General features: G+C 45.3%; 2 protein-coding genes across 2 annotated transcripts in view; one reads left to right on the forward strand and one right to left on the reverse strand.

Moving 5' to 3' along the window:
* Nucleotides 1–3,055: 3,055 nt before the first annotated feature.
* tacr1b (tachykinin receptor 1b) lies at nt 3,056–12,633 on the forward strand (the record flags this gene model as incomplete). Its single annotated transcript, XM_079289343.1, has 7 exons — nt 3,056–3,289; nt 7,130–7,305; nt 8,027–8,221; nt 8,621–8,771; nt 8,907–9,103; nt 9,221–9,317; nt 9,995–12,633. 7 exons carry the CDS (start codon nt 3,056–3,058, stop codon nt 10,118–10,120), a joined length of 1,176 nt encoding a protein of 391 aa, XP_079145469.1. The 3' UTR covers nt 10,121–12,633.
* scarb1 (scavenger receptor class B, member 1) overlaps nt 8,154–14,039 on the reverse strand; it is a 22,820-nt gene continuing 16,934 nt past the window's right edge. The window contains exon 13 of the mRNA XM_079289797.1: nt 8,154–8,229. The gene's annotated coding sequence lies outside the window, so the exon portion shown is untranslated. The remainder of the gene's footprint in view (nt 8,230–14,039) is intronic.

Here is a 14,039-nt window from a genome sequence, read left to right on the forward strand (position 1 = left end):
TATGTATCATTGTTATACATATGTATCATTGTTATACATATGTATCATTGTTATACATATGTATCATTGTTATACATATGTATCATTGTTGCACATATGTATCATTGTTGCACATATGTATCATTGTTGCACATATGTATCATTGTTGCACATATGTATCATTGTTGCACATATGTATCATTGTTGCACATATGTATCATTGTTGTACATATGTATCATTGTTATACATATTATAATAATACATATTTTATCATTACAGCATATTTTCCTCTTGAGGTGCAGCTCTGCTCATGAGGGAAATAATCTCCTTTTTAAGACAAAATGAATAAAAGTAAAGTCAAAGACCTGCAGATTGATATTTTATTCATCTATTAACAGTTTCCTCCAAACTAACGATTGTAATTCTACGTTGAGTCTGACTCGGCAGTTTGACTGAGTCAGACTTCAAACATCACAGATGTTCTCATGCAGCTGCAAATCCAACAAACAAATCTCACCTCGTAACAAACGTAGTGAAGGTGTATGACTTACCGGACGTGAGAGACGAAGCTGAGAAAAACCCAAATGAAGAAGATACCTCAGTATTTTAATAATGTCAAAGTATCCGAATAAAGCATAAACATATACTGAGAAACAAATATTTAAACGTTCTGTAAAAAATCGAAAGAGTTAAACAACGAAGAACTGACTGCTCTCAGTGACTGTTCAGACAATCTGAGTATCGATACGGGATGCTGCTGCAGTGTGTGTGTGAGTGTGTGTGTGTGTGAGTGTGAGTGTGTGTGTGTGTGTGTGAGAGAGTGTGGACGCCAACGCGCGAGTTGAAATTTTTCAACTTCAGCGACATAATGGCGTGACGCTGTGGCGCGATAGCCTATCAGCGTTGAGTTGCTCCCCCTGTCATCACTGGCTTTCTGCCGTTGTTGAATCAGGAAATAAATCCTGTAGCCGTCTGTGTTCACCCAGAGCTCTGATACCTCATATCAACAGAGACCGGACCAAACTATGTGTATGCATGTGTGTGTGTAAACCATATGGTACAAACAATGAATAGACGCTGCCGTATTTACGTCTACGTGACGTTATTGAGTGCTGGTGGAGCTGCTACGATGTTAGCATAGCCTAGCACCGATCCATCAGAGCTCCATTGAGAAGACCAGTAACCTACAAATCGGCATCATTACGTAGTTATTTCGGAGTCCCTTTTTGTCGGTTTATTGCCGTTGAATCACAGCCGAATCAGTTTATTTTGTGTTCCTACAGCTGTAGTAAACAGCGACCGGTGGCTTGCTAGACACAGTGAATACAACTCGATACAATCCACGGAGCTCCTCTGAACAATATTATGAACCAGACATGACGGCGTTTGGCATTCCGACGTTTGAGGGACTTCCACAACACGTACAAAGCAGCAATTGTCCTTATTCCTTTCACGGTTGACAGCGGAAAGAAATGGCGGCCAGGTGAACGGCTTCCAGTCGATAAACCACGCCCCCTCTCCGGCGCTACGAGATTTTGCGGCGTTTGGTGTGAACACGACCGGCGGCGCGTTGGACGCGATTGTGCAGTGCGTCAAAAAATCAACGCGACCGGTGTGAACGCAGCATTAGACGCGTCACACTCTGATGGGCTCGGCGAACATTTCTGCGATACTTTCGTGTCACGTTATTTTGTGTCGCATTACTTTCGTTCCAAGTTTCTTTCGTCTCCCGTTACTGTCAGGCCGCGTTTGTCTCGTCCGGCGTTTCTCTCGGGATGCGTTTCTCTCGGGACGCGTTTCTCTCGGGACGCGTTTCTTTCGGGACGCGTTTCTCTGGGGACGCGTTTCTCTGGGGACGCGTTTCTCTCGGGACGCGTTTCTTTCGGACGCGTTTCTTTCGGGACGCGTTTCTTTCGGGACGCGTTTCTTTCGGGACGCGTTTCTTTCGGACGCGTTTCTTTCGGGACGCGTTTCTCTCGGGACGCGTTTCTCTGGGGACGCGTTTCTTTCGGGACGCGTTTCTTTCGGGACGCGTTTCTTTCGGGACGCGTTTCTTTCGGACGCGTTTCTTTCGGGACGCGTTTCTCTCGGGACGCGTTTCTCTGGGGACGCGTTTCTTTCGGACGCGTTTCTTTCGGGACGCGTTTCTCTCGGGACGCGTTTCTTTCGGACGCGTTTCTTTCGGACGCGTTTCTTTCGGGACGCGTTTCTCTCGGGACGCGTTTCTTTCGGACGCGTTTCTTTCGGGACGCGTTTCTCTCGGGACGCGTTTCTTTCGGGACGCGTTTCTTTCGGGACGCGTTTCTTTCGGACGCGTTTCTTTCGGGACGCGTTTCTCTCGGGACGCGTTTCTCTGGGGACGCGTTTCTCTGGGGACGCGTTTCTCTCGGGACGCGTTTCTTTCGGGACGCGTTTCTCTCGGGACGCGTTTCTTTCGGGACGCGTTTCTCTCGGACGCGTTTCTCTCGGGACGCGTTTCTTTCATCCCTGTCACTGTCGGGCCGCTTTTCTCTGGCGCCGCATTACTAAAAGAAAAACATATAATTAACACATTAAAATACTTAAATGGCTAGTACTCCTTCTCCCTCATTAAAAAGTCAAGAATACATGCAAAATCAATCCACAAAGACTGATACAGGAATCTCTGTCGCCTCTTTCATAGGAATGTTTTTTTGTTTTTTCAACTTTTTTGTAATTTGTGTTTTTATGTGATGAAATGTTTCCGCCATCTTGGCCAGAACCAACTTATCCCTCAGATCCAAGATCAGTGATTATCCTGATAGACTGAATATAAAATACATGAATTTAAACATGGCAAGTACATAATTCTAAACATTTAGAGGGGGGGGGGGGGGGGGGGTGTTGCGGTTAAACAGCCTGAATAACGTCAATGATTTGCGCGCTGCTTCGATGTTTTTTTGGTGCGTTTTGGAGCGGCTCCACGGTGCGTAAAAACGGCTCCGCCACAACATGCTTTTTACATTTGCACTGCTCCTTTTCCTCCGAGACAGAAAGCCATTCCAGTAACAGGACTCTGCTCTATTTTTAACACCCAACACGCTGGTGTCCAGAAAGATGGACCCTCTCTACCCTCTCAACGCCACCGATGATTTCAACGCCACGAACGGGACGAACGTCTCCGGTAACTCCAGCGACGGCTTCAACCAGTTCGTGCAGCCGGCGTGGCAGATCACACTGTGGGCTGTCGCGTACTGCAGCATCGTCGCGGTGTCTGTGGTTGGCAACATGGTGGTCATCTGGATTATTCTGGCACATAAACGCATGAGGACCGTCACCAATTACTTTCTGGTGAGTGCTGCGCGTTGACTGCTTTTCAATAAGAAGTCAAGTTCTTCTTCATACGTTTGTTTGATAATGCAACTTGTGTAACTGTTTGGGATGGTTTTCAGTTCGTGTCTCCACTAAAGTGGAATTTATTTAGAACTCCTGATGAAAGCAAATCAGGAAAAATGAAAACGCTCCTGGAGCACAAATCAGGCGCGTCCATGAACCGTCAACACACAGAGGACGAAAAAAAACTGCATCAAGCCTTCATTGAAATACATTTCCTGAACAAATACAATGCTGCTGACTGCACGTGTCCGGGCTCATTAGGTGAGTTACCATCAAACTCTCTTGACTCCTACAACACCACCAGAGAGTTTGACTCTCTGGAGAGCAGCATGGAGGACTTCAAGGAATCATTGAAACGCTTCTGATCATTCAAGGAGGAAGTGACACGTTGCATCAAATGACTGAAACATACCAGGAAGTGAAAGGGGTTCAAAGTCTTGACTTCATTTACCTTATTCCAACATGTTGCTCTCGGTTAAAAAATATATACACAAGCAGTTTTATGATTATTTTCATAATTAATCATTTGGTCTATAAAATAGTGAAATATCTAAAATCAAAGAAATGTCCTAAAGCCTAAAAAGTCCTCTTATTGCTCGTTTTGTGAAACCAGAAGTCCCCAAATCCAAAAGATCTTAAATTTACTGTCACATAAAACAAAAAGCATAAAATCATCTTTCATATTCAAAATCATATTTCTGAAGCTAATTTTGGCATTTTTGCTTGAAATTCATTTGTTTGACAAATTGAATCAAAGTTGAGCTCTTTTTCAGAGTCAGAAAATGTTTATTACCTCACAGTCCGGCTCAAAAGCCCATATTCAGAACAGCATTCAGCAATAATCCATAATGTGTTTAGAGTTCGTTCATATGCAACATTTGTTTATCAAAGGATGCAAAAACTTCATGTGTTTTAAATCTCTTTCTTTACAGAACAGGCTCAAACATATAATACGTATATACGTATACACACAGAGACAGATGCATTCGTTTGTATTTGTTAGCAGGGAATCGGCAGGTGTTAAAAATAGGATTGAATTCAGTTTCTTCTACAACAAAAGCACTTCGAAGATATTAAAAACATCTCGATTTAATCTACAAAAAGTCAATAAACCTTCTCTTGAGACTTCATACACTTCTAAACTATTGTTGTCGTGATGGCGGATGGTTCTCCGGAGGCCTGTCGATCTGTATTGGTGGAGTTTCATTCTGCTCCATCATGCCTGCAGCAAACACCGTCCAATACAGCAGCTACAGCAGAGGAAGCTCAGCGTCTTATAACGGACTAGTGTTGATCATTTGGTTCATCTTCTGGGTCAGTTTGCATTAATTCAAATGAAATCATGAGGAATTGTTTCTACATACTGCTGATCTGTGCCTCCTCAACAACAGGCTCACAAACAAACAGCCAGAGCTCCATACGATCAAGGACCTCCGCAACACCACCCAACACAGACGAAGTCGGTCCTTGAACGTTTCCGCCAAGAGATGTCCAGCTGTAACAGAGACTATCACCTAACTCGGCTTTCTTTCTCAGAAACCGAGATGTGAAAAATGAACTGTGCGTCTCACGGGATGAACACAAAGTCATGAATGGATTCCTGAACTGGCCTACCGGGCTCAGGCCCAGGGGCTCACAGTGAACAACGTCAAAGAGACCAAGATGACCACAAAGAGACCAAGAGAACTACAAAGAGACCAAGATAACTACAAATGCAACTACAAAGATACCAAGATGACCACAAAGAGACCAAGATAACTACAAAGAGACCAAGATAACTACAAATACAACTACAAAGATACCAAGATGACCACAAAGAGACCAAGAGAACTACAAAGAGACCAAGATAACTACAAATACAACTACAAAGATACCAAGATGACCACAAAGAGACCAAGAGAACTACAAAGAGACCAAGATAACTACAAATACAACTACAAAGAGACCAAGATGACCACAAAGAGACCAAGATGACCACAAAGAGACCAAGATAACTACAAATACAACTACAAAGATACCAAGATGACCACAAAGAGACCAAGAGAACTACAAAGAGACCAAGATAACTACAAATACAACTACAAAGATACCAAGATGACCACAAAGAGACCAAGAGAACTACAAAGAGACCAAGATAACTACAAATACAACTACAAAGAGACCAAGATGACCACAAAGAGACCAAGATGACCACAAAGATACCAAGATGACTACAAAGAGACCAAGAGAACTACAAAGAGACCAATAGAACTACAAAGAGACCAAGATAACTACAAAGACACCAATAGAACTACAAATACAACTACAAAGAGACCAATATAACTACAAAGAGACCAAGATGACCACAAAGAGACCAATATAACTACAAAGAGACCAAGATGACCACAAAGAGACCAAGAGAACTACAAAGACACCAATAGAACTACAAAGAGACCAAGAGAATGACAAAGATACCAATAGAACTACAAATACAACTACAAAGATGACCACAAAGAGACCAAGAGAACTACAAAGACACCAAGAGAACGACAAAGAGACCAAGATAACTACGAATACAACTACAAAGATACCAAGATGACCACAAAGAGACCAAGAGAACTACAAAGACACCAAGAGAACGAAAAAGAGACCAAGATAACTGCAAATACAACTACAAAGATACCAAGATAACTACAAAGAGACCAAGATGACCACAAAGAGACCAAGATGACCACAAAGAGACCAAGAGAACTACAAAGACACCAAGAGAACGACAAAGAGACCAAGATAACTACAAATACAACTACAAAGATGAACACAAAGAGACCAAGAGAACTACAAAGACACCAAGAGAACGAAAAAGAGACCAAGATAACTGCAAATACAACTACAAAGATACCAAGATAACTACAAAGAGACCAAGATGACCACAAAGAGACCAAGATGACCACAAAGAGACCAAGAGAACTACAAAGACACCAAGAGAACGAAAAAGAGACCAAGATAACTACAAATATACACAAGAGAACTACAAAGAGACCACGATAACTACAAATATACACAAGATAACTACAAATATACACAAGAGAACTACAAATATACACAATAGAACTACAAATATACACAATATAACTACAAATATACACAAGAGAACTACAAATATACCAACTACAAAGAGACCAAGATAACTACAAAGAGACCAAACTACAAAGAGACCAATATGACCACAAAGAAAGACCAAGAGAACTACAAAGATACCTATATAACTACAAATATACCAATAGAACTACAAAGACACCAAGATGACCACAAAGAAAGACAATAAGGAGACACAAAATGACCGATATGAGAAACAAAACAATTACAAAGATTCAAAAGGAACATAAAGAGACAAACAATGAACACCAAGAGACACTAAACAACTACAACAAGACACAACTACGAAGAAACACAAAATGACCACAAAGAGAGACAAAGAAAACTAACATTTGTCTCTCCCGTTGACTTCCGTACATATTCTTTATGAAATGAGGTCCAATGGTGGCACACCGGAAGAGGGAGACTTCTCCTCTCTATGGACGAGGAAGACGTGGTTGGAACGACTGACAATTATGCGATATGATAATAACTCAGCGTAGGCCGATTGTTCCAACCGGTTTACTTCAGTCTCTACACTCTGATCCGTCTGAAACATTTGCTCGATGGTCTTAAAGTCAACTTGGTGAACCTGCAGAGGCCCTGGTCAGGGTCATGAGATGGTTCGTTGTCCTGTTTGTAGGTTCTGATGTAAACAACTCTTCCTTCGCTCTCCTGCAGGTGAACCTGGCCTTAGCCGAGGCCGCCATGTCAGCATTCAACACGGTGATCAACTTCACCTACGCCGTTCACAACGAGTGGTACTTTGGTTTGGTGTACTGCCGCTTCCACAACTTCTTCCCCATTGCAGCCATATTTGCCAGCATTTACTCCATGACGGCCATCGCTCTGGACAGGTGTGTGTGTGTGTGTGTGTGTGTGTGTGTGTGTGTGTGTAATGAGACCGTGTGTATTTCGATAAACGTGTTGAAACTGTAACTAAACATCTGAAATCCTACTGTACCTGACGCCAGCATGCTCCCAGTAACAATGCCACCATGCTGATGTTCAGTATAATGTTCACCATGTTCACCCTCTGACTCGACTTTAACAGATGCATTTGATGAATTGCCATGACACTGGGCTGAAACAGAAGATTTGAATGTTTCACTTCATCACTATGTGTCGTGGACATTTGCAGAAACCTGAAACTAACTTGAGTTTACAAAGACATGGATTTTGTGACTGTACCTGATCTCAGATGGTGGTTGAGAGCGGTGACGATAGCGAACGTCTCGGGCGGTGCATCTGATCCATGTTGTGAGAAAGATCGAGTCAATTATCACATTACAAAAATCGGGACAACTGGCAGATCTAAAGGTCCTTGAATGCAACAACTGGGATTATTCAGAATTGTACAGAAACACAATATTATGTGTAAAAAGCGGCAGATTGTTGATCCCCTATTTAACGGCGGCTTCAGGTCTCTGCTAGTTCACCTTCACACCGCTGTGACATGAGTAGAAACCAACGGCTGCCTGGGAGAGATCAGGGACAGTAAAGGTTTGAGAAATGGTGCAAAGTAATGTCAATGCCATCCAATGATGTCGTGTAACAGAAGATGTCCCCACCTGTTAGATACATGGCGATCATCCACCCGCTGCAGCCGAGGCTGACCTCCACAGAGACCCGGGTGGTGGTCGCGGTGGTCTGGATGCTGGCTCTGCTGCTGGCCTTCCCTCAGTACTACTTCTCGTCCACCGCGCTGCTGCCGGGACGCACGGTCTGCTACATCGACTGGCCCGAACACACCGCGGCGGACTTCAAGAAGATGTGAGTAGCTGGAAGGAAGCGAAGCACAATATTAGGCCTCCGACAACCTGAACCAGTCATTGACGGTCAGGAAGTGACTGTACATAAGTGCACGTACTCGTCATGACGTCACACATTGGTTTATGGTCTGCATTTTGGCCGTCGCCATCTTGGATTACGGCCATGTTGGTTTTTTTTATATACACACACACACACACACACACACACACACACTACAAATGTATTCCCATAATACTACGACTATGAGAATAAATACTTGAAAGCAATAGATAATGGCCGACAGCCTCACTGCATTACACTGCAATAGATTTACACCATCAATGAATGCAGGAGCTCATCACACACAGGACGAGTGAACCTCTGAGTCTAAACACGACACATTATCAATACATCTCCCAGATACTACGTGTGTGTGACACTGCTGATCTACTTCCTGCCCCTCGGCATCATGGGATGCGCGTACACGATCGTGGGTGTCACCCTCTGGGCCAGCGAGATTCCCGGAGACTCCTCTGAACGCCACAAAGAACAGCTGATGGCCAAACGCAAGGTGATGATGCGCGCACACACACACACACACACACACACACACACACACACAGTTTAATGGTTGTTAAATCACCCCCATGGAAACCAGAGCAGTGAAGCGATGACTGACCCTCCATCCTGTGTGTTTTGTGTGCAGGTGGTGAAGATGATGATGGCGGTCGTGTGTACCTTCGCCGTGTGCTGGCTTCCGTACCACATCTACTTCCTGCTGCACCAGTTCTTCCCCGAGTTGTTCGAGCAGCGCTACATCCAACAGGTGTACCTGGCCATCATGTGGCTGGCCATGAGCTCCACCATGTACAACCCCGTCATCTACTACTGCCTCAACAGCAGGTAGGACCCCCCCCCCCCCCCCCGTTAAAATGACGAGCTGTCTGTTCCTCTGTGTGCTCGTCGGTAATCCCTCTTTAATCCGCCCGGTTGTCAAATATGTTGTGGTCCACTCGGCAGGTTCAGAGCAGGGTTCCAGCAGGTGTTTTGTTGCTGTTCTCCCACCGACGGGAAGGAGGAGCTGGAGCTCAAGTCACCGCGCTACCTGCAGACACAGGTGAGGGTACGACACACAGGTCAAGAGGGTTCCGTCTCTGACGGAGGATTAGAAGCTGCGCTGGACTGGATTCAGGGCAAGTTCCGGAGCCACCGGGTTGGATTCTGGTGAAACCAGATGAAGTCATGCAGGTTCACCAGAACCTCCTCCAGCAGAGACCGGTCCACCGTGGACAGACCCAGACCCTCCAGCAGAGACCGGTCCACCGTGGACAGACCCAGATCCTCCAGCAGAGACCGGTCCACCGTGGACAGACCCAGATCCTCCAGCAGAGACCGGTCCACCGTGGACAGACCCAGATCCTCCAGCAGAGACCGGTCCACCGTGGACAGACCCAGATCCTCCAGCAGAGACCGGTCCACCGTGGACAGACCCAGATCCGGAGGGAGGAGGAGAGCTCAGCTCCTGGCAGCAGCAGCATCTCCTCCTCCAGGAGCAGAGCTTCTCCTCTCTGCTGGAGACCCAGGACGTATTTCTGGACCTGCTGGAGGTTAGGGAGGCAGGAGAAGCAGGACTGAGAGGGTCAGACTGTCAGACCTGCTGCAGTAGAATGAGAGGTTCTAAAGGGACTCTGGTGCTCAGAGACACTTCTGTAACATGAAAGAAAAGGACGGTGGTGTTAACTTCACGACTCTTCTTCCCGTGAATGAATCCATCTCTGACTTCTGTATTTACAGGTGAGCATCTACCGAGCCAGTCGGCTGGAGACCGTCGTCTCCACCGCCGTCCACCCTGCAGCAGCGGAGAATCAGCCTCAAAGCGGGCGTTCCGTCGCTCACCATGTGAGCCGCTCTGACATTTGACCCCCAGCATTCCCGGCTGGTTTTGGAAAGCGTGACCCGCTTGGCAACCGGGTCACGCCAAGTTTGTGACGCTGTGTGTGGCACCTGTTGGCCAGGATTAGCCCGTTGTTTTGAGCAGAGTTCAGTCAGCCAAATATAGAAGTCTGCACATGTCGATGAAGTGCTGAGAGGAGAGGACAACGCGAGGCGCTTCACCGCCGCACGCCACCCAAAGCATCCGTCCACCAGCCGGTGAAGCTGCACGTCAACGGTGAAGAACGAGGCTATTTCAGCAGACAACAGCTGCCGTCACATGACACGGGTTCTCTGCTCGGTGTGTTGTTGATGTGAGCGCATGTGGAGCACACAGGACCAAATGTTATGTCATGATGACGTGTTGTCTTCTACTTGTTCAGTCTTATTTACAGGACGTGCACGAGAAATGTTGTGCCATTGACTTTCATGCATTTCAGCAACAAAGACGAGTCGTTATCTGGGTCAACCGAACCCGTTAACGGTGTCTTTAAATGGTTACGTCTGTATTTTTCAGCGACTCTATTTTCTCATGTATTGTGAGTAAGGAGCCGATGGGGACAACAGGGTTTAAATGGGTCCGGTACTGAAGGAGGAAGCTGCTGAGAGCAGCCGCTAATCGGACCACAATGTACTCGCCTCAGTGACATTTACGTCCACTAAAAGTCTTTGTTGTTGCCGTTGACAGGCTCAGAAGTATTGGACAAAATGATGGAAAGAACTCTACAGAGAAAGAAATAAAACCTTTCTCTTGATCGTTACCTTGATCCGACTGTCTGTTATCGTGTGTCTCGCTCTGAGAAGTCTGGCTCTGAGAAGTCTGGCTCTGAGAAGTCTGGCTCTGAGAAGTCTCGCTCTGAGAAGTCTCGTTCAAGGAGAAGTCTCGCTCTGAGAAGTCTCGTTCAAGGAGAAGTCTGGCTCTGAGAAGTCTTGTTCAAGGAGAAGTCTGGCTCTGAGAAGTCTGGCTCTGAGAAGTCTGGCTCTGAGAAGTCTCGCTCTGAGAAGTCTCGCTCTGAGAAGTCTGGCTCTGAGAAGTCTCGTTCAAGGAGAAGTCTGGCTCTGAGAAGTCTTGTTCAAGGAGAAGTCTGGCTCTGAGAAGTCTGGCTCTGAGAAGTCTGGCTCTGAGAAGTCTGGCTCTGAGAAGTCTCGTTCAAGGAGAAGTCTCGCTCTGAGAAGTCTCGCTCTGAGAAGTCTCGTTCAAGGAGAAGTCTCGTTCAAGGAGAAGTCTCGCTCAAGGAGAAGTCTCGCTCAAGGAGAAGTCTCGCTCAAGGAGAAGTCTCGCTCAAGGAGAAGTCTGGCTCTGAGAAGTCTGGCTCTGAGAAGTCTGGCTCTGAGAAGTCTGGCTCTGAGAAGTCTGGCTCTGAGAAGTCTGGCTCTGAGAAGTCTGGCTCTGAGAAGTCTCGCTCCTAAACATTGCGTCATATCAACGTTGTCTAAATTGTCTTATTATTCATTTCTGAGACTTCTTCGAACGAGACTTCTCATTGAGCAAGACGCTTATTACAAACAGACCGGATCAAGCTTGAGGTAAAGAGGCTTTTCCTTCTCTCGGGTTCTGTCCATATTGTTGTGTACATTTACAACAACAACCCGAGCCCGTCAACGGCAACAACAAAGACGTTCAGTGGACGTAAGTGAGGCTGAGGAGTCGCGCCGAGCTATTTCTTTACAGCCCGTTTAGCGTCTGCAGCGTTCTCCGTCAACACGGACCAGTTCACATCTGTTGTCTCCATTAGTCAGCTTCACACAAACGCATGAGACAACAGGTTGAAATGCACCAAAGTCTATTTTAATATAGTGTTTGAGAACCACTGACAGCAATTAAATACTCAATTATTTGATGTCCATTCATATAGACAGTGCTGCGGCGTTGTTCTGACATACGGTACGTTATGATGTATTCTGTGAGTGACATTACTGTGTGAGCTATGTGGGCCGATGTTTGACTTTCAATGAACATCTGCTGATGGTCAAGAACAGTGACGCCAAGCAAGAGAGAACAAACATCATTCTGACAAAAGTTCAATATTCAGATTTCAATGTAAGCAATCAAATTCTGAAGTCTTTCAACCTTCATCATGTTTCAGACGTTCATTTAAAATCATCCAAACCAACGAATTCAGTCCAGCTGCCTTTGAACCCAACACGTCGTCGAATTGTTCTTAAACATTCAGTTATTTGAGAACAAATATAATCCACAACAAATAAACTGGAAACAGCCTCAGACACGATGATGAAGGTGAAACAGATGAAATCGTTTGGTGTATAAAGTTAATTGAATTAATTGAAGGCACCTCGCCGTGTTCTCAAACATGTAAACACACGGCCAGAAAATAAGTGACTTGATTATTATTTGTTTTTTACGTTTAACTAATGGTTTGAATCTCCATTTATGATCAAAGTAAAGTTGTTTCTTTACAAAGCTGAATATGACCATGGAAAATAAGTGTTTTTTCGTCAGTATAACACGTATATATAATAAATGTTATTGCTGTATAGTGGCAGCTGGTGATGAGTTACTTTGTGGCGGCTACAGGCGACTGATACACACACTCAGCCTGCTGTGTGCTACACAGTACACACAAATATATACACACACGCAAAGTGAATACAGAAGAGAAAGAGTTCAATGAGTGAATGAAAAAGACACGAACTGATAACAATGATGAGTAATAGCATGAAGGTAAGTACAGTTAAATAGCGTACAATGGTCGTACTCTGTAAAGTACAAGTACCTCAGAACTGTATTTAAATACACCGTCACTGCCAGACGATACGACAGTAAACAGTGAGAAGCTGCAGCGTCTGAGAACTGTTTGAATATTTGTGTGTATATCATTTGAGCGTATTATGGGACAAACCTGCCTCTGATATCCTCAACGTTGTCTTTGTGCTTAGTTGTGATGTTTCTCTGATGATCTTGTGACAGACGAGCAGGGCTGGAAACACTCGTCTCCACAGCACCACCTGGCTCTCCGACCACAAACTGTTCTGTGAACCGCATCAAGAACACGCAGACTGAGAGGGACGCGTGGAAGATGAACCTCCACTTACCTCCCAGATCCAGAGCGCCTCCTCGAGCAGCTCCTGCGGAGCAGCTGCTGCTCTGTGCTGACATGACAGCAGACCGGGAGGACCGGCGCCCCAGATGTTGGTGGCTGGACTCTGCTGAGGACTGGAGGCGCTGTAGGATGTGAAACACCCAACAGAAGGTGATGTGCACCATGTTTCAGCAGAGCTTAGATTCTTCCACGGATCTGAATTCTTATTTGTTGATTTCAATGACAGGAAACCTCTTGAATGCTTTTTAACCCTTTGTGCTTCACTGGGATATGTTTTACCATTTTCAGTTTCCGATGATGAGCCTTTGTTGATGAATCTGGCGTAAAGAATTCAACCGCAGCTGCTACAAGAACTCTACAGTAAAGTACAGAGACCGCACCAAAGAGGACAACATGTCTCCATGAGACCAGGGCCCCGTGCCACGTACGTGGTTCAGCAAAGTCCATCAAATGTCCTGTTAGCAGCCCACATTAATGAGATGATTGATGTCAGGCTGTCTCGGTTCCTGCGAGGCTGATCCTCTCAAACTGTCTCGTGAATCCGAACCAGACGATCGGGATCAGGATGATTGCGCGTGCTCGTCCTACGTCAAAGGGGGAAACGTGGATCAACCAAACCATGATGTTCTAACAGTACAATGAAACCATGATGTTCTAACAGTACAATGAAACCATGATGTTCTAACAGCACAATGAAACCATGATGTTCTAACAGCACAATGAAACCATGATGTTCTAACAGTACAATGAAACCATGATGTTCTAACAGCACAATGAAACCATGATGTTCTAACAGCACAATGAAACCATGATGTTCTAACAGCACAATGAAACCATGATGTTCT

This window comes from Melanostigma gelatinosum (assembly GCF_949748355.1).
Source record: "Melanostigma gelatinosum genome assembly, chromosome: 18".
In the NCBI taxonomy this organism is placed as follows: Eukaryota; Metazoa; Chordata; class Actinopteri; order Perciformes; family Zoarcidae; genus Melanostigma; species Melanostigma gelatinosum.